General features: G+C 40.2%; 3 protein-coding genes across 6 annotated transcripts in view; 1 reads left to right on the forward strand and 2 right to left on the reverse strand.

Moving 5' to 3' along the window:
• Positions 1 to 4631, forward strand: part of gsdmeb (gasdermin Eb) — a 19766-nt gene extending 15135 nt beyond the window's left edge. Inside the window, exons 11-12 of one of the 2 annotated variants that reach the window (XR_004212979.1) lie at positions 1885 to 3468; positions 3616 to 4631. The gene's annotated coding sequence lies outside the window, so the exon portion shown is untranslated. Of the gene's footprint in view, positions 1 to 1884 lie in introns of both variants that reach the window. The other variant, XR_004212978.1, reaches the window with a different exon arrangement.
• pals2a (protein associated with LIN7 2, MAGUK p55 family member a) lies at positions 156 to 9723 on the reverse strand. Of its 3 annotated transcripts, none has more exons than XM_031853207.1 (14): positions 9662 to 9723; positions 8022 to 8106; positions 7393 to 7511; positions 6491 to 6609; positions 4871 to 5023; positions 4116 to 4265; positions 3669 to 3896; positions 2943 to 3074; positions 2656 to 2758; positions 2458 to 2523; positions 2170 to 2331; positions 1867 to 2069; positions 1655 to 1783; positions 156 to 1551 (listed from the first exon to the last, which is right to left on the reverse strand). In XM_031853207.1, the coding sequence occupies exons 3-14, from the start codon at positions 7421 to 7423 to the stop codon at positions 1375 to 1377; spliced, it is 1653 nt and encodes a 550-aa protein (XP_031709067.1). In that variant the 5' UTR covers positions 7424 to 7511; positions 8022 to 8106; positions 9662 to 9723; the 3' UTR covers positions 156 to 1374. The 3 variants fall into 3 exon arrangements, with proteins under 3 accessions (XP_031709067.1, XP_031709068.1, XP_031709066.1); XM_031853208.1 differs by having other exon boundaries at positions 8176 to 9717; XM_031853206.1 differs by having other exon boundaries at positions 7393 to 9717.
• Positions 9724 to 10893: 1170 nt separating this feature from the next.
• On the reverse strand, positions 10894 to 12055 carry LOC116386784 (peptide YY-like). The gene is made up of 4 exons (XM_031853301.1): positions 11993 to 12055; positions 11620 to 11802; positions 11428 to 11517; positions 10894 to 11025 (listed from the first exon to the last, which is right to left on the reverse strand). Coding segments are annotated over exons 1-4 (300 nt in total). The 5' UTR covers positions 11995 to 12055; the 3' UTR covers positions 10894 to 11000.
• Positions 12056 to 15682: the final 3627 nt, after the last annotated feature.

The raw sequence follows: 15682 nt of genomic DNA on the forward strand, positions 1-15682 counted from the left end.
TATAGATTTATAGATTAGATATAGATATATATATAGATTAGATATAGATATAGATATATAGATAGATATAGATAGATATAGATATAGATATATAGATATATATATATAGATGAACATGTTATGTGTGGTCACAATGACCTTTGACGACCAAATTCTGATCACTTCAACCTTGAGTGCAAGTGGATGTTCGTGCCATATTTGAGGAAATGTGCTCAAGGTGTTCCTGAAATGTCACGTTCACTAAAATGGGTCTGACGTGAGTTCACAGTGACCTTAACCTTTGACCACCAAAATCTAATCAGAGCAGACTGGCCATAAAAATACATCACCTCAGACGGTTAAATATCTTCTCCTCCAGTTGGTGAACACGTTTGTCAAGTAATTCCACCAAAGGAGCAAAGCAAAACCAATGTGGATTATTAGAAAACAGTTATTTATTTGACATCTGAAAATACGACTTTTCTGAATTCTTGTAAAATATACCTTTTATAAGTAAATATGAACTTTATTTAAAACGGTTAAGTTTTAGTAATATCACATCAAAAGGGATGATTCACTGAGATTGAAGTACCCTGTTCAAGAGTTCTGTGGAAAGTTTCTTTTAAACAAAGACAGCACCATATTGACGGGTCTAACAGTCAGAAATACTTACGTGATCTAAATGTCTGACAAACAATCAACATAATTAATGTAATCTGTTGTGCTTGAGTGAAAGAAACAATGGGGTAACGCTACAGAATTCATTTTTCTTCTGTACAAAAAACAGTGACTCGCATGACATTTTCCATGTATGAGTTTGAACTGCACAGACGGCAGAGCAGAAATGCAGCCTTGAGGAAGAAGAAAGGTCTCAAAAGTAAGATACCATTCTACATGTATGACAAGTTTGTAGTGACAAAATGAGATGACATACTGGAGACTGGAGACACTGTAAACTGTAACACTGAGGTATCGTTCTTTTCAATGAGCAAGCTCTCCTCATTTTTAGCAAAATAAATACACTTTACCTATTTTACATACAGAGCAGAAGAATTAAAAACAGGACATGACAAAAAATTGCATTTGCTTTTAAAATATCCTGACACAAGAGCCAGTATTTTGTCTCCCAATCCACAAGAATAGAAAGGATTCTTTAAAAAGAAATTGCCAATAAATAAGTACACTTCCTGTGCATTGGAAGTTGCATAGAGAGCTAGAAAGGAATCTGGCTATTCAGAAAAGGTGGCTCCGATACAGCTTTGCGCAAGACCCATATTCACACAGGTCTGACATGTCCGTGGCTGCGGTGTTAAATTCTCCGTCCCTTAAGGTGTCCCCTTTCATCCCAAGCCTAGCAGCTCGAACAGCAATGTCTGTCCAGTAGGTTGTAAAACATCAGTAGACCCAGCTGACTGGAACCCACTGGGGCTCTATGAATAATCGCTCTACCACCTCTTGCAGTTTGTCAAAGGCCTTGTCCAGATTGTCATTGACAATAGTCAGGTCAAAGTAGTGGCTATATGCCCGACGGATCCTGGCACTCTCGTCCACAGTCTTCTTCAAATCGTTCTCCTGTTACGGAGAGAGATTCAGCCCATTAGGATGATGAGTAATAACCCCTGAAGGGTCCATCATCATAAGTATTTAGGAACCTTCAATGCTCTCAAAAACCTACCGTGAGTAGTTTGGTAGTAAGTCCAGCATCTATCACAGCTTTGTGCATGGCTCTTAGTGTATCCAGTTCAGGAGCAGCAATAAACACCACAAATGGCATAAACTCAGCAGTCTTCAACACTTTCAGGGCCTGGGCAGAAAATATAATGTCACAACCAAAGATTCAGGGGAAAGAAAGATCTACAACATTGGAAGGGTGTGCCTTTGACTAACCTGAGGGTTGACGTCCAGGATGCAGGTACGGCTGGCATCCACCACTTCATGGATGGAGTCGATCTTGGTGCCATAAAGGTTGGCATCATACTCGCCATGCTCCAGATAACGGTTCTCCCTGATGTCCTTCTCCATCTCTTCTCGCGTCACAAAGCAGTAGTTCTGGCCGTCTCTCTCCTCTTCCCTCGGATGTCGTGACGTGACTGGAGATGAAAAGGTGAGCAGATGGTGTTACATGTACCCTGGCAGCAAATCTAGTCGAAGACAATTCAACTGCCTCGGCTGCCCGTCTCACTCACTCACAGGGTACAGTGGTTCCATATCGCAGAGGGTTCATGACGATTAGTCTGTTCTTCAGGCTCCGCCTCCCAACTCCCTGGGCTCCAATCACAACCAGCGTTTTCCTCTGAAACGGTGGCATCTTGGCTACTTCCTCATAGATCTGCAGCTCATATCGGTCAAACTCTGTTCAGGGCAATTCACAGGCTGGATGAGTACCATAACCTTGTCGAAGCACTTACAGTTTCCCAATGCAAACCTTTCACAACACTTCTTGTATGTACAAAAATAAGATCCAGTGGTGATGCACACCTGCATTCTTTGAAGTGAGGTACATCATTTTTTTCTTCTTTTTCTTCGCGGTTCCACAGATCATCCCTGAAATCAATTTAGAGAAAGTTTTTGATCACCACATGGTGGTGCTAAAGCCAAGTCTTTTCTGACTATCATGATAACGTGAAGGAGAAGCAGGGAGCGTGGTGTGAATGAGTTGGCATGATTTGAACTAACCTGTACCAGAAGTATCCCAGTCTCTTCTCACAAAAGCTTTCCTCTTCTCCTCCAACAACTGACTGGGGATGAGACCAGTCGCTCCACCAACGACTTTGCGCGCCTAATCAGAAATTGGACCAGTAAAGAGATTCAATATTTCACATAGTAAAAGCTATCATGTCTAAGTATCTGTCGCCAACATCTTCTCCTCATCTTTGGCAGCGTCTTGCAGCTTTCCAAAGTAAATTCCACCTCACTTGTCTGGTCGAAGCAGCACTGGCTTTGTTAGGACTAGATCTTCTCACCTGCCACCAGTTGGAGTCCTCCCTGTTGACTACATGAAGGATGTCTCCCTTGGAAAAGACCAGGCCTGCCTCTTTACAGGGGATCAGGTTGTCCGTGGCCGGATTATAGTTGAAGTGGGGCTTCAGATAAACCTACAACATGTTAACGAGATATCAGACAATCAAATCAAAAAAAAACTTCCTTTTTTCCTACACTCATTATATTCAATTAGTCTTCTTATTCACAACTGTTACCATAACTGAAACCCAGCAAGCACATAACCAAACAGTAGAATTAGATCATTCGGTCATCCCTGGCACAAAGGTCAGTGTCTGACATAACCCTACGCACTGCTCCTCTGCGTCAGCTGTTGCGAGTACTCGTTACTTGAAGAAGCGGAGGGGGTACTCCAGTGAACAGAGTAGTGTGTGTGTGTCACAGATAGTGTGAGAAGTGTTATTAATAGACCGTCATTGGGCTCAATTTTCAGAAGCCTGGCATTCTGAGATCACCCAGGTCAGGCAGCTCTCCCCCAATCTCTGAAAGGTACAGTATGACAGCCTTGTACACTTGGCACACCGGGACTTACACATCCTGTATTCTCATGAACTTAACACGCTGGTTTCAAGATATCAAGCTAGTTTAACAGAGTATTCAATTCAGTTTTGTCACAGAATTTTTTGTATCCCACAGGTGAATCACTGGGCAGGAAAATATCAAATGCAGTCTCCTTTTTCCTCACCCACCTGTGGAGGTGCCGGTGTGTCTCTGTAGCTGGGCAGAACCTTGAGTGTGACGCTCCCACTGCAGTCCCCCAACAGCTCCTGGAGTTCACGAGGACTCTCACCGACCTCGCGGCCATTCACTTCGCGGATTATGTCTCCCGTGTTCAGCATGCCCTGCCGGTCAATCGAGCTGCCGTGCAGGATCCGTGCGATCACCATCTCTCCCCGCTCCACGCGGAATGTCATCCCCTGAAAGAGTCGTTTAGTAGCATACATTCGCACTTCATAAATCATGCCGGAGATCTTTTTTCATGGCATGGTCGCTGTGAAAGAAGGAACTCATGTCGAGATACTGTGTAAACTAAGTCAGACTATTCAGCAAATGGTCAATAAAAGAGGACATGAATAACACAGTGAACACGTTTCCTCTGCAGAGCTGTGGGTGATTTAAATGCCTGGCTAACTTACCAGCAGTTCCCCGGCTTTCTTCTGGATGCCAATCATCCTCACAGCATCAGCTGGCATGAGTGAACCCGTCAACAAGGCGTTGCTGTTCGCCGCAGTGTGGGGCATTTCATAGCACTTTGCAGACACTTTATCATGAGCCTCTATCAAAGACTGAGGTAGAACAAAGAAGAACGGGAAAGAGAAGTACAGACGGCAATAAAAGTATGGTTCACAATCTCTGTACAAAGTACATTTACACCCTTTGCTCACTAAGAAAGACAACAATCAGCACTACTATGTGCTCTTAAACTCTTAACAGTGATTGCTACTGCAACTTGCATTTGATCCGCATCGACAAATTGATAAAATAGAGACGATAAATCAGTCTGGTTCTTACCCTAGCAGCCACAACATAGAGTTAGCATTGTTCAGAGACTACAAACTGCATCAGCAAATGTGTAGATTTACTGAAACGGTACATGACAGTCTTCTCCCCCTGACTTTACCCACATAACTCAGCCTGCTATTGGCCCAAGGAAGTACACCCCCACCCCCCCACGCCGCAGCTTGTAAGTGATTGAGAATATAAAGGGCGACTCCTTGTCGCCCTTTATATTCTCAATATAGGAGAGCTGCTTCAGAGAATATTAACCAGTGGTTGGTGTAACATGCTCTGACATCCATCCCCACACAAGCTAGACCGTTCACTCGAACAAGTCTCTGGTCCATTCACTCCCATTAGAAATTGTGTACAAGAGGAATGAGGTCAAAGATACCTTAAAGTGCGGCTCCTGAAGGATTTTGACAAGCTCAGCAGCGGTAGAATCTTTTTCTGGCAGGTTGTTGAGGGAATCCAGGATCTCTGTGACCAGCTGAACATTATCGTCCCGCACAGCTTTTAACTTAACTTCTTCAAGACGCTCATGGGCCTACACACACACACACACACACACACACACACACACACCAAAAAAAAAGACCCCTTTATCAAGCTGTTTGCTCAGAGCACCACACAGAAACTTTTACTGGCTGCTTCACGGCACAACATTTTTGTCCATCCTACCATCATGTAAATCTTATTTCCTTATACGAAGGTGAATGTCGTCCCACTGGCTGGAATGTGTTCATTTGGTAGAAGATAATATGAAAAGTCTTTCACATTGAACTACTTCCCCAGTTACACTCAGTGAGCACATGGGCATAGAGGTAGATAAGATGGACACCTGACAGTAGGGTCCGCAAAGGGACTTTTGTGGTCATTTTGCATCTCAACATTAATGTACATTTCTGTGTACTCAGCTGAGAATCTGTGGCGCTACTGAAGGCGTACGTTTCTAACACAGGGGAAAGAGCCCATATGGTTAATCCTTAACTGATAAAACACTATATTGTTTGAAGTGTTGCTGTTCTTGCGTCCACAAACTGTCAAATTAAAGAAGTGAGGCACCATCAAAATGCCATGTTCTTGTGATTTTATGGAAAACATGAATGGCTCTTATATCAAACTATTAATGAAATGAATGGTTAAATGTCGTGCCTATGACTACATTCAGCGTTTCTGTTTGATATGATGTTACACCAGAAACTACGTACAGGCCCACGTAGCAGGAAAGCAGAGGTCCGTTTGTTATAAGAGTTTGCCTTTGTGACAGGTTTTCTACAGAAATCATTCTGTTCATAGATATGATAGTTGAACTTTGTGACCGTAATCTGTATTGGAGTTATGTAAGCCCTTTGTTCTTCATGATTTAACTGGTATTAAAAGAGAATGTTTTCTGTCTGCTCGAGGTTAAGCAAATAGTTTACATTACTTTAAAAGGGAACACAAAAAACTTTTGTTTGTTCACATAGATTTGAGTGTCACATGTCACATGCAGGCTCATGACTCATAAGGATATATTCATATACCGCCCTTCATCTCAGTATCTCCACCCACGGCTTGAGAAAAAAGGGTGAGTACAGGTGTATTCAGGAAAACATGACAAAAATAATGTATTTTTCAAACATTAAAGCATCCAAACGTGTTCAAGTATAAACCCAAAATAGTATGGGAAAAAAAGTATGAACCTGAAAATGAGGATGATGTGTCTTCTTTGGGTAAATCTCATGATTGTTTCTCTCTTCTAAAAGACAAGCATAGTTATACCTTTACACTGGCCAGGAAACATTCCCTATAAGTAATTCAAACCTCGACACCGCAACATTGAGCACACGGCAAGATTAGTTACCGCCACGCGGTAGCACATTACAAGATGCTGTACACATACTTGTTAAAACACCATGTTTTAGAGAGAGAGAGAGAGGGAGAGAGAGAGAGAGAGAGAGAGAGAGAGACCGGCTTGAACTATTTTGCAAATATGTGTGTGAGAGTGTGTGTGTGTGTGTGTGTTTTTTACCTTTGCGAGGGAGCGGACGATGGGGCTCTCCATGATGCCTTTGAGGAATATTAGGTCAATATCTTTGGCTCCTGAGCCTGATGGCAGGTCTTTCAGGTTGTCCAGTATCTGCTGCATGGCTGAAGGAAACAAATTCAAAGATTGGGTGAACAGAATTCTAACCACAATCGCAACTTCTTTTGAGCTCGAGAGCTACCGCTTTGTGAATGCAGCCCGATAAGTTAGTGACGAAGCTCACAGCCAGTTAAAGTGAAGAAAAAAAATGAAAACAACAAAACAATGCGAGTATAATAAGAGCTTACAAGGCAAGAACAATAGTGGACAGTCTATCAATGGGCCAATTCACAGAGAACATCCCTTAGTTCCACTGCAGCAACAACAAGCACGCACACTGAGTCACAAAGGAATTGTTCTACCAACAGATCTGCCTTGTAGACTGAGAGCACACAGCAAGAAACCGAAGCCCAAAATCCTGACAGCAAGTCATTTCAAATTCAACAATTATAATTATCATAATTTCGATCAAATGAAGAGACAATACATTTCTGTACTTTCCAATTCTGACATTCCCATTAAAGGGGTTAGTCATCCATTCGTATTTCTTTCAGATTGAAACAGAAGTAGACAGAAATGCAGTTTCTATATGAGCCAAAACATTGCTTTGCAAGTACATCATGTGGCAATTTGTTTTTGTTATGTGTGGTTATTGAATGTCACAGAGGGACAAATGTGAAAGTTCAGAGGCAGCTGCAAACACACCCACACAACTATCCCTGCACAGTGGGCAGAGTTCCATTCAAATGGTAATGAAATGTAAAATTCTGCGCACACACACCATTACAACAGTTCTGTGCCAAAGACTAGTTAGGACTTTGTCTTTGAGCTTTGTATTGACAGCTTACCTTTGCCAGACTTTGCATTGGCCACAGTCATGTTTAATATTCCTCAGCTCAGGACGGTGAAACTCTGAACACGAAAGCCGCCCAACTGCCTGCTTACAGAAACCAAGACAACTGGAGGGCTGGAGAAGGTAGAAGAAAAACTTACAAGTCAGTAGACTGTACACTAAGACCATCATACTGTACACGAAATGAATCAAGCTTAACTGACATTTACTAACATATGCTGCTGTTCAGACACAGCATGGATGCATGAGACAGAAAACATGTGTATGTTAGCACAGAGCGCTATAATGAATTGCGGGAATGACAAAGAGGGTCATTGAGGGACAAAGGATGAGTCTCCTGCCCTTCTGACTAAAGGTTGTGCCAGCCACCCAGAGGAAGTCTGTGCAAACAAGACCTCCGAACAGAGTGAGGCAAAAACAGCCCTACAAATACCTTAGCGGGTAGGTGGACAAACAGAAACATGCGCTTTCTGAGCTTGGTCCCATTTAACAGTACGGTGTGAACTGCATAGACGTCATAAATGCAACACACTGTACTCAATCCATACAATGTGAGCAGAGAAAGCAAAAAAGAGCAGATAATCATCCAAAACCAAAAAAGAAACAAGAAAGGCACAAACTCACCTACAAACTGTGTTCAGATCATCAGTGCAGCACTCCGTCACGGAGCCCCACGTTTTCTACAAAACACTCATCTGGTAACTCTGGACTGAAGAGAAAATAAATCACATTATTCTACTTATATGGTGAAATAGTCGAAGGCAACCTAAAAACCCACCTAGGTGATAAAAGCAGCTCATGCTGGTAAGTAAGGTCCTCTCTGCCCCAGGCGTGCCTTCATTGCCCAGACTTCTCCTGTTCATTTAGTAGTATTGTAAATGCAGCCATTGTGATTGGCTAAGTTAATCACATGACCGCTCTCTTTTTAGAGAAACTCATTAACTAGCACCAAGTCAGAAGAAGCTCAGCTCAGAGAGAGTGAGACTGGGAGTATGACTCATCTTCTGTGGATTGAAAAAGATCAAATGTAACTAAAAGAAGCCTTTTATTAGGCCGATTCCACTGAATTACTATTGACATTGTTCTAGTAGTAGTTGTTGTTGTTGTCATCATCAGCAGTTGTTACTGCTCTGCAGTTATACATAAGGTGTAAATGAAAGCAACTACTGTGCCTGGCACATTATAAAAACATTCAAATCAGACTTGTTGGCAACCATAAATATTTTGGAGTAGGCTACAATTCTCGCCCATAAAACCTCAAACAGGATTAAAAGTGTATAGATCACCAAACTAACTATCCATGTATTACTGCTGGTGTTCAAATATACGAATAGCACATTAAACCATTGACTACATTGAAAAACTGAGCAGCTGAGACCTATTAAAATATATATTTTCCACAAATTAGACTGGGGTCGGTTGGATGATTGTATTTGAACTGATTGTAAGATATTTGTGAGAACTGAGAGGTCAGATACCTCAGTAAAGCATATCGCGTGCTGTAACGTTGTTACGTAACAGTCACACTTTTCATAAGTTAGGAGCCAGTGTCGATGAATGGAGGAGCAGCCCGATGGGACGTGAACGTGCTCATGAAGGCAGACGCGATCACAAATAGTGAGGTTGTTCTAATGTCGTGGAAGGACACTAAAGTAACTCACAGTGGAGTTAAACAAAAAAAAGTCAGCCTTCAAGAAACGTGTTGGCGGCGGTGATTTAAATTCACAGTGAAGCTAACGTTACACGCGCATTGGGCACGTGTAACCACTTCCTATGTGGGGTAACTTAGCTAACATGTTATTCGTAAACGATCCGATATTGTTTGGAATACGTTAAACCACGGTTACATGCCGTCAGGTCCTAATTGGCGACTACTACAGTAGTGCCCGTCCCGGTACCAAGTTGGTGCCAGCCATTGCTAGTGTGTAGCTCACGTGAAGGCAAGTTAGCAATGCTAATGATTCATAGCAAACACTGACTGCGCCAATTATCTTTCAGACTGACAAATACAGGCATGTTACCACAAACCAACAAGCAAGTCAGCGAAGTAAAGTTAGCTGGTCAACGTTTTATTGTTAGTAATAGTCGTCAGGAACAGTTAGCTGAAAGTCCAGTCGGTAGCTAACGTTAGTAGCTAACCGTGATAGCATGTGGCTCATTCTAGCTAGCTAACGTTAGCTGGTCGTGAGAGTCAAGAAACTAGAGGGTCCCATGATGATCCACGTTTTGCAAGTGTCTGTAAGAATGAATGAATGATACGTTACCTAATTTAATCACGGCCACCCAGTCAGTCTTTCACGCTTCTGTCCATTTCAGAGTTACCTAAGAGTTACCAACTTGCGCAGTAGTAACGTTAGTTAACTTGCTGGTGAATTTCCAGCGTGGCTGCCTGCGCCTCTTCTCTGAGTTCCTCGTCCAAACAGACTGTGATGGGCTAATGACATCCAATACCGTTCAAGTTATATCTAGCTCATTGAAATCCCGCACAGCCCACCCATATACTGTACTGTAAACTTTACCCGACAATAAATACCGGTGTGTGGAGGTAAATTGCATCCATAGTTTCTTAAAATATTTTTTTGCCCCAACCAAATGCAATGACCCCTAAACATAAAATGTGAAACAACTTTACCTCTGGATGCTTTTGCTTGTAGACTGTACACACACTCACTAGGGGTGCCAAAGCAGGTGGGCATTTAGAGAGTTTTACTGAATCTATTCAGTAGTGGAGTGGAGAGTAATAACAGATTTTTCTTCTCACTCTGGCAAAACATCTTGCACCATATCAGTGTCTACTGACAACATATTTAAGAATTTTACTTTGAGGAAACACTAGAGGAAACATACTGGATCTGATCCTGCTGCCATTAATGGCACCTGAGATATTCCATCCCCACATCTGGCTACAAATAATCTCATTTGCACCACCCACCAGCATGAAGCATTATGCCATTTACTAAATCTGGTTTCAGCTGCACAGAAGCTTCTTTGGGAGAGCCAGCGCTTGCATAGTTACAGAGAGCCATAAAGCTTGGACCAGGTGTCACAACAGAGTTAACCAAACTCTCAGGGTTGCGTGCTTCTCTTTAGATGTATTCAGGTCACTTGATTGGATTAAAGTCTTAATCTGTTTTCAGGCAAGATAGCGGTACATCTCAGCTGGTTTAATATAACAAGTGCAATAAATGCAACACCGTGGTTCCCTCAAGTTACAGCTAATTTCTATTTAACTCTCCCCAAAATGAACATAAGCAGCAGACATGAAGTATAAGGTATTTTCCCAACTTGAAAAATTCTCAAAATATTTAGATGCCTGTTCACCAGTAGAGAGCACTGCTACTCCATCAGTGACTGATATATATTGTGTTCAACATATACTCCCGCACATGCAGGGTAGTACTACTGGATGTTTGTCAAGCCAAATGAGCCAGAGTGAGACAATGGGTCGACATGTCAATAACATGTTTTAATGTAACAATGACAACATTACAGACCAAAGTAGTTTCATTACACAATGTATATTCCATGCAGCACAAGTTCATTTTATGTCAGTTAAAGACATTGCAGCAGCTTTGTGGCAGAGTTATCCTTAATATGACAGCGTCACCACAGTGGCAGCTCATCATACCTACAAGACAAGGAAGGTAAGTGTTTAGTACATTTTCATGTTAACTTCCCTGTCCCTATTCACATTCAAGAGGAAGAAAGTGTATTAAAACATTAATAATATTCCAATCCCAAACCACCAATAACCTTAAAATATAACACTGTTATGGCATTGACATTCATGACATGAAAGTGTGGACATAAACTGAAGCTTCACAGGAATAGATGTATTGTATGGCTGATGAATTTCATTACACTATACATTGTACGGAAGTTTGTACTTTTCTGGTATTTCATCTCACATGTTCTATCATGCAACACAATACATTATATTGCATACATCTGACATAGACAACACAAATTAAAAATAAATAAATAAAAGCATTACACAATGTATAAAAAGCAGCCTTTTGAAATAATTTACCTGATGTAGTTTGATCCTGGAATACTCTCTGTGCTCTCCCTCATAAACACATCAGAAAATACAGTATCTGGGGTGTCTCTTTTTCCATACCTATGCATAAAAAAGAGCCAAGCAACATATCAATACTTCTTTACATGTGCTTTCAAAAAACGATTTGAACCTACAGTATGTAATAGAAATTTAAGAACTAACCTCTGTCTTGTAATGAGATTTATGTAGTGTCTCAGTGCAGAATAATATTTGGCGAGCTCTTCAGGTGGTGCGCCTTGCCGGGGACCGAGAGGCTTGGCTGGATATGCGCTTATGCCAGAGTCAATACAAGCCAAGAGGCAGAGAGCCAGAATACTCCGCGACATCACAGGACTGAAGTGAATCCTGTATCACAGTCAAAATGCATAATACAAAAAATGATTATTCAACAATGTCACAATGTAAAAATCTGAAGTAGAAGCTCCATATTGGATTGATACTCCACCATCAAAGCTGCCAGATCCAATCTTACTGACTGACATTCAATCAAAAAGTGTCTTTCAATTAAAAGGTGTAAAATAAAAACAATGCTTACATTATAATGTAACCCTTGAAAATTCTGCTGTAGTTGATTTTCTCGCTGTTTCGAAGCTCCTCTTTCAGATTCTCTACACTGCCTGTGTTTTATACTGTGTGTGTCGGATAAGGAGGGAGGGTCATTTCATTCACTTTTAGCGTACTCCTGAGAAAAATCGACTCTCTCATCATTTTACTGCCTGAGAGTCAAGGCAGTTAACAAATGTCAGTTACATTATTGTGAAAAAACCAAGACATGTAAGATGTCACAGAATACGATTAATCAAAATGCTAATTATTTGACTTGAAGGTGTACATGATTTTTTTGCATTACAAATTTACTGCAGAAGTCAACATGTGCTTGGAGAATGTAATTATTCCTAAATTACCACAAATTAAACAATGACTTTAACTGTGCATAAACTCTCAGAGGCCCACATAATTGATTCATATCAATTTAAAATGTATGTTATTTTATGTTATTTTATCCTTAATCATTTTTGTTTCTACATTAATTACATTAGGAAGCTCTTACATGTAACTTTTTAAGTAGCAGCACAAGCAGAGACAGACCTCGATTAATATAAAAAGTCCACTTAAGAGAGTCACAGTCAGCATGACAAGTCTCAATAAAACCGATGATGTGTAACTTCAAATGGCCGATGATGGTCTGTTGTTTTCACATTAAGTTGAAATATGTTTGGGAAGATAATGTTTCAGTTCATATAGAGAATTACAGAGGGGTCTGCATTGGGAAATAAAAACATTAATTCATTTAAGTATGGATAAAAAAGAAAAGTAGTTATTGTTATCTTATTGGGAATTGATAAGTCTCAAACTCATTAATAAATCTTATGAATATAAACCTATTCATTTAGCATTCTCCTAGCATTGCATCTCATGTATGCAATCTACATGAATGCAAAACAGTGGCATAACTCTACTTGAAACACTACTGACTGACACATGGTTGTATTAAGACAATAACTGAACCATTTTGGCCAAAACAGGAAGCATAGTTCCAAATTGCACCAAATCATACAAGAAATGGCAGTAAATCGCTCAAAACCATAGATTTCCAATTCCAGGTTGAGAGAGGGCACAAAAAGCTTTCAGTCCCTAAATGGTAAGATTACTTTGATGGTAACGATTTTCTTTGAAGAGCACTCTTGTTAAATTTGACAGTAGATTGGTGCTGTCGTTTCCTATGAGAACTCTGTTCCAGAGCGGCAGCACAATCTTTGCAGGAAAAGTACATACAAACTAAAATATAACTTATTTACAGTATATATATACATATATATTTAAACAAATCTAGTGAAACAGCTTTGGTCTATGGACACTCTCCTGTTAAGTACAGAATAGCAGATGAAACAATAACTGTAAAACCAACCAATAGGAGTAAAAAAAACTATAAAAACCTGAAAGATTGCCATGACACTGCATTTTGGCAACCTTCAAATTTGTGAAAAAAAACTACATACATTTGACTCACTTGTATTAAATTGTCTGTGCCCACATGACTTTAACTAAAGGGCTATATCCAAAGACCTTGATATTCCTGTTTCAACAGTTCGCAACATTACTATTACCTTTGCTAAGATGCAACTGTCAAGACCCTCCCTGGACTCGAGGGTAAGAGGAATATCGATGAGACGGTTGGTGCAAACTGTGGTAAAAACACCACGTAAAACATCCAAAGAGCTGAAGGCTGACCCGGAATAATCTGGAGTCATAGTTTCAACACGGCCCATATGCCGCACACTAAACCAAGAAGGGTTTTAAGGGCCAAGGAAGACGCCACTGCTGAAAAGAAGACCATCATTATTCTGGGCAAATGTTTTGTGGAAAGACAAAACCAAATTAAAGCTTTTTGGCAATGCACGCCAGGGATTTGTTTATTGAGACCAAATGAAGCTTTTAAGGAAAAAAAGAGCCTAACAACAGTTAAGCATGGTGGAGGATAGTGTTGTGGGGCTGCTTTGCTGCCTCTGGTACTGGAGACCTTCACTGTATCGTAGAAATCATGAAATCAGAGGATTACAAAGGGATTCTAAGGTGAAGTGTGCTACCCAGCGTAAAATAACTTGGTTTGGGTCAAAGATCATGGGTTCTCCATCACATTTCTGTTTATTTCTGAAGATGTTGTACAGGTTACAAAAAAAAACACAAGGGTGCCAATAACAGTGACCAGAACTGTAGATATAGATATAGATATAGATATCTATATCTATATCTATATCTATATCTATATATAGAGAGAGATATATGTATAATTAGAAGTATTTATGTTAACACATGTGTATTGACGTCAACAGCTTGGGAGTGATACTTTAATTTGTGGAAATATTTCATTCAGCAAACAGTTTTTTTATTTGAATACATTCATTTAAATAGACAACAAAAATCCAAGTATCCCTCCAAAGCTGTTGACGTCAATTCAAATCTGTCAACATAAATACTTCTGCAGAGCCAAGTAATAAAACATGGTCAAGACTGAAGGATGTGTCCTGGTGGTAATTATTTCTCCCTTTCCTCCAGTGACTCCTTCGATCACGAGCAGCTTAAGGAGTAGAGAAATGAACTACAACAATATGCAACACTACGTTTTCTGATACATTTTGTCACTGGTGTTTTCACTGATAAAGAACCATTCACCTTATTTATTCCTGAAATAATGGATGTGCTGTATGGAAAAAGGTCGATAATAAATTCCTGGTTTAAATACTTAGTCACATCAGCTTGCCTGCTACCTCGCTAACAAATGAGGGCCAGGTGGATAAAGCTCTGAGAGCCCTTTAAGTGCCATGTCTAATATGGTTGATGTGCTCTCTAATACACCAGTCTATTCTCCTCATAAACACCTTCCACTGAGAAATACTGCAGCCAAGTTCCAACCCACCTGCAGGACACAGACTCATATGAAAGAACTTAAAAATTAACTTGTTTTTATACAGCAAATGCAGTACTAGAATAAGTGACTATAACTGAATACAACAGGGTAGGTGGGCTTTTAGCAGAGGATTGAAGCTAAAAGTGAAATGTATTCCCAGTGAATTGCATACCAGGGAAGAATGAATAGTTTCTGATTCATTTTTTTCTCTTTTTTGTGCAACATATGGTTGACATACACACTGATGGAATTATATCTGCAAATAAAGCTTTACAGCAATAAATATACAATGCAAGACAGATACTCAACTACTGTTGTGTCCTATAACTAATCTCCCTCAATCTCCTCCATTATAGAGTATATTAACACTATTACCACTAATGGCTACACAACAGTGGGTAAGATGGCTGTGCAGCTAATGATAAGATTAGCCACAGTAGCCACTTTTGAGACAAAAACATAGAACTAATCTTTTTCTTTCACTTGTTTCAATTTTCCCTCTGTGTCATTTTGCTAATCCACTAGAAAGCAGAGGTTTAATCGTTTGTGAAACAAACAGGTCACAAAATGAATTTCAGTAAACAATTGCATTGATTGGTTTTGTACAATCTCACTCATGCCACCATTACCAATTTGAAATAGTTAGACAGTCTGACTGTAGACCATAAATATTTAATATTTTCATATTTGAAAGATTATTTATGTCCGCATAGTTGTATTTTAGTTTTTTTTTTGATGGGGGGGGTATAGCTGTAATCTCTGATATTTAAGAATCACTTTTATTGTGAGTCATTCTTCAGACCATGTAAGTAAGAC

Source organism: Anarrhichthys ocellatus, unplaced genomic scaffold, assembly GCF_004355925.1.
Source record: "Anarrhichthys ocellatus isolate YVR2014 unplaced genomic scaffold, GSC_Weel_1.0 scaffold13, whole genome shotgun sequence".
NCBI classification, from domain to species: domain Eukaryota; kingdom Metazoa; phylum Chordata; class Actinopteri; order Perciformes; family Anarhichadidae; genus Anarrhichthys; species Anarrhichthys ocellatus.

What these genes read in the sequence shown, in the direction of transcription:
- LOC116386784 (XM_031853301.1), bottom strand. An exon ending in AATCTCATTACAAGACAGAG is followed by an intron (nt 11,518 to 11,619) that starts GTTAGTTCTTAA and finishes TTTTATGCATAG; the next exon opens with GTATGGAAAAAGAGACACCC. An exon ending in CCAGGATCAAACTACATCAG is followed by an intron (nt 11,026 to 11,427) that starts GTAAATTATTTC and finishes CTTGTCTTGTAG; the next exon opens with GTATGATGAGCTGCCACTGT.
- pals2a (XM_031853207.1), bottom strand. Translation starts at nt 7,423, where the DNA reads ATGACTGTGGCCAATGCAAAGTCTGGCAAAG. An exon ending in AGAAAGCCGGGGAACTGCTG is followed by an intron (nt 3,897 to 4,115) that starts GTAAGTTAGCCA and finishes CGACTCTTTCAG; the next exon opens with GGGATGACATTCCGCGTGGA. An exon ending in CCTCACTTCAAAGAATGCAG is followed by an intron (nt 2,332 to 2,457) that starts GTGTGCATCACC and finishes TGCCCTGAACAG; the next exon opens with AGTTTGACCGATATGAGCTG.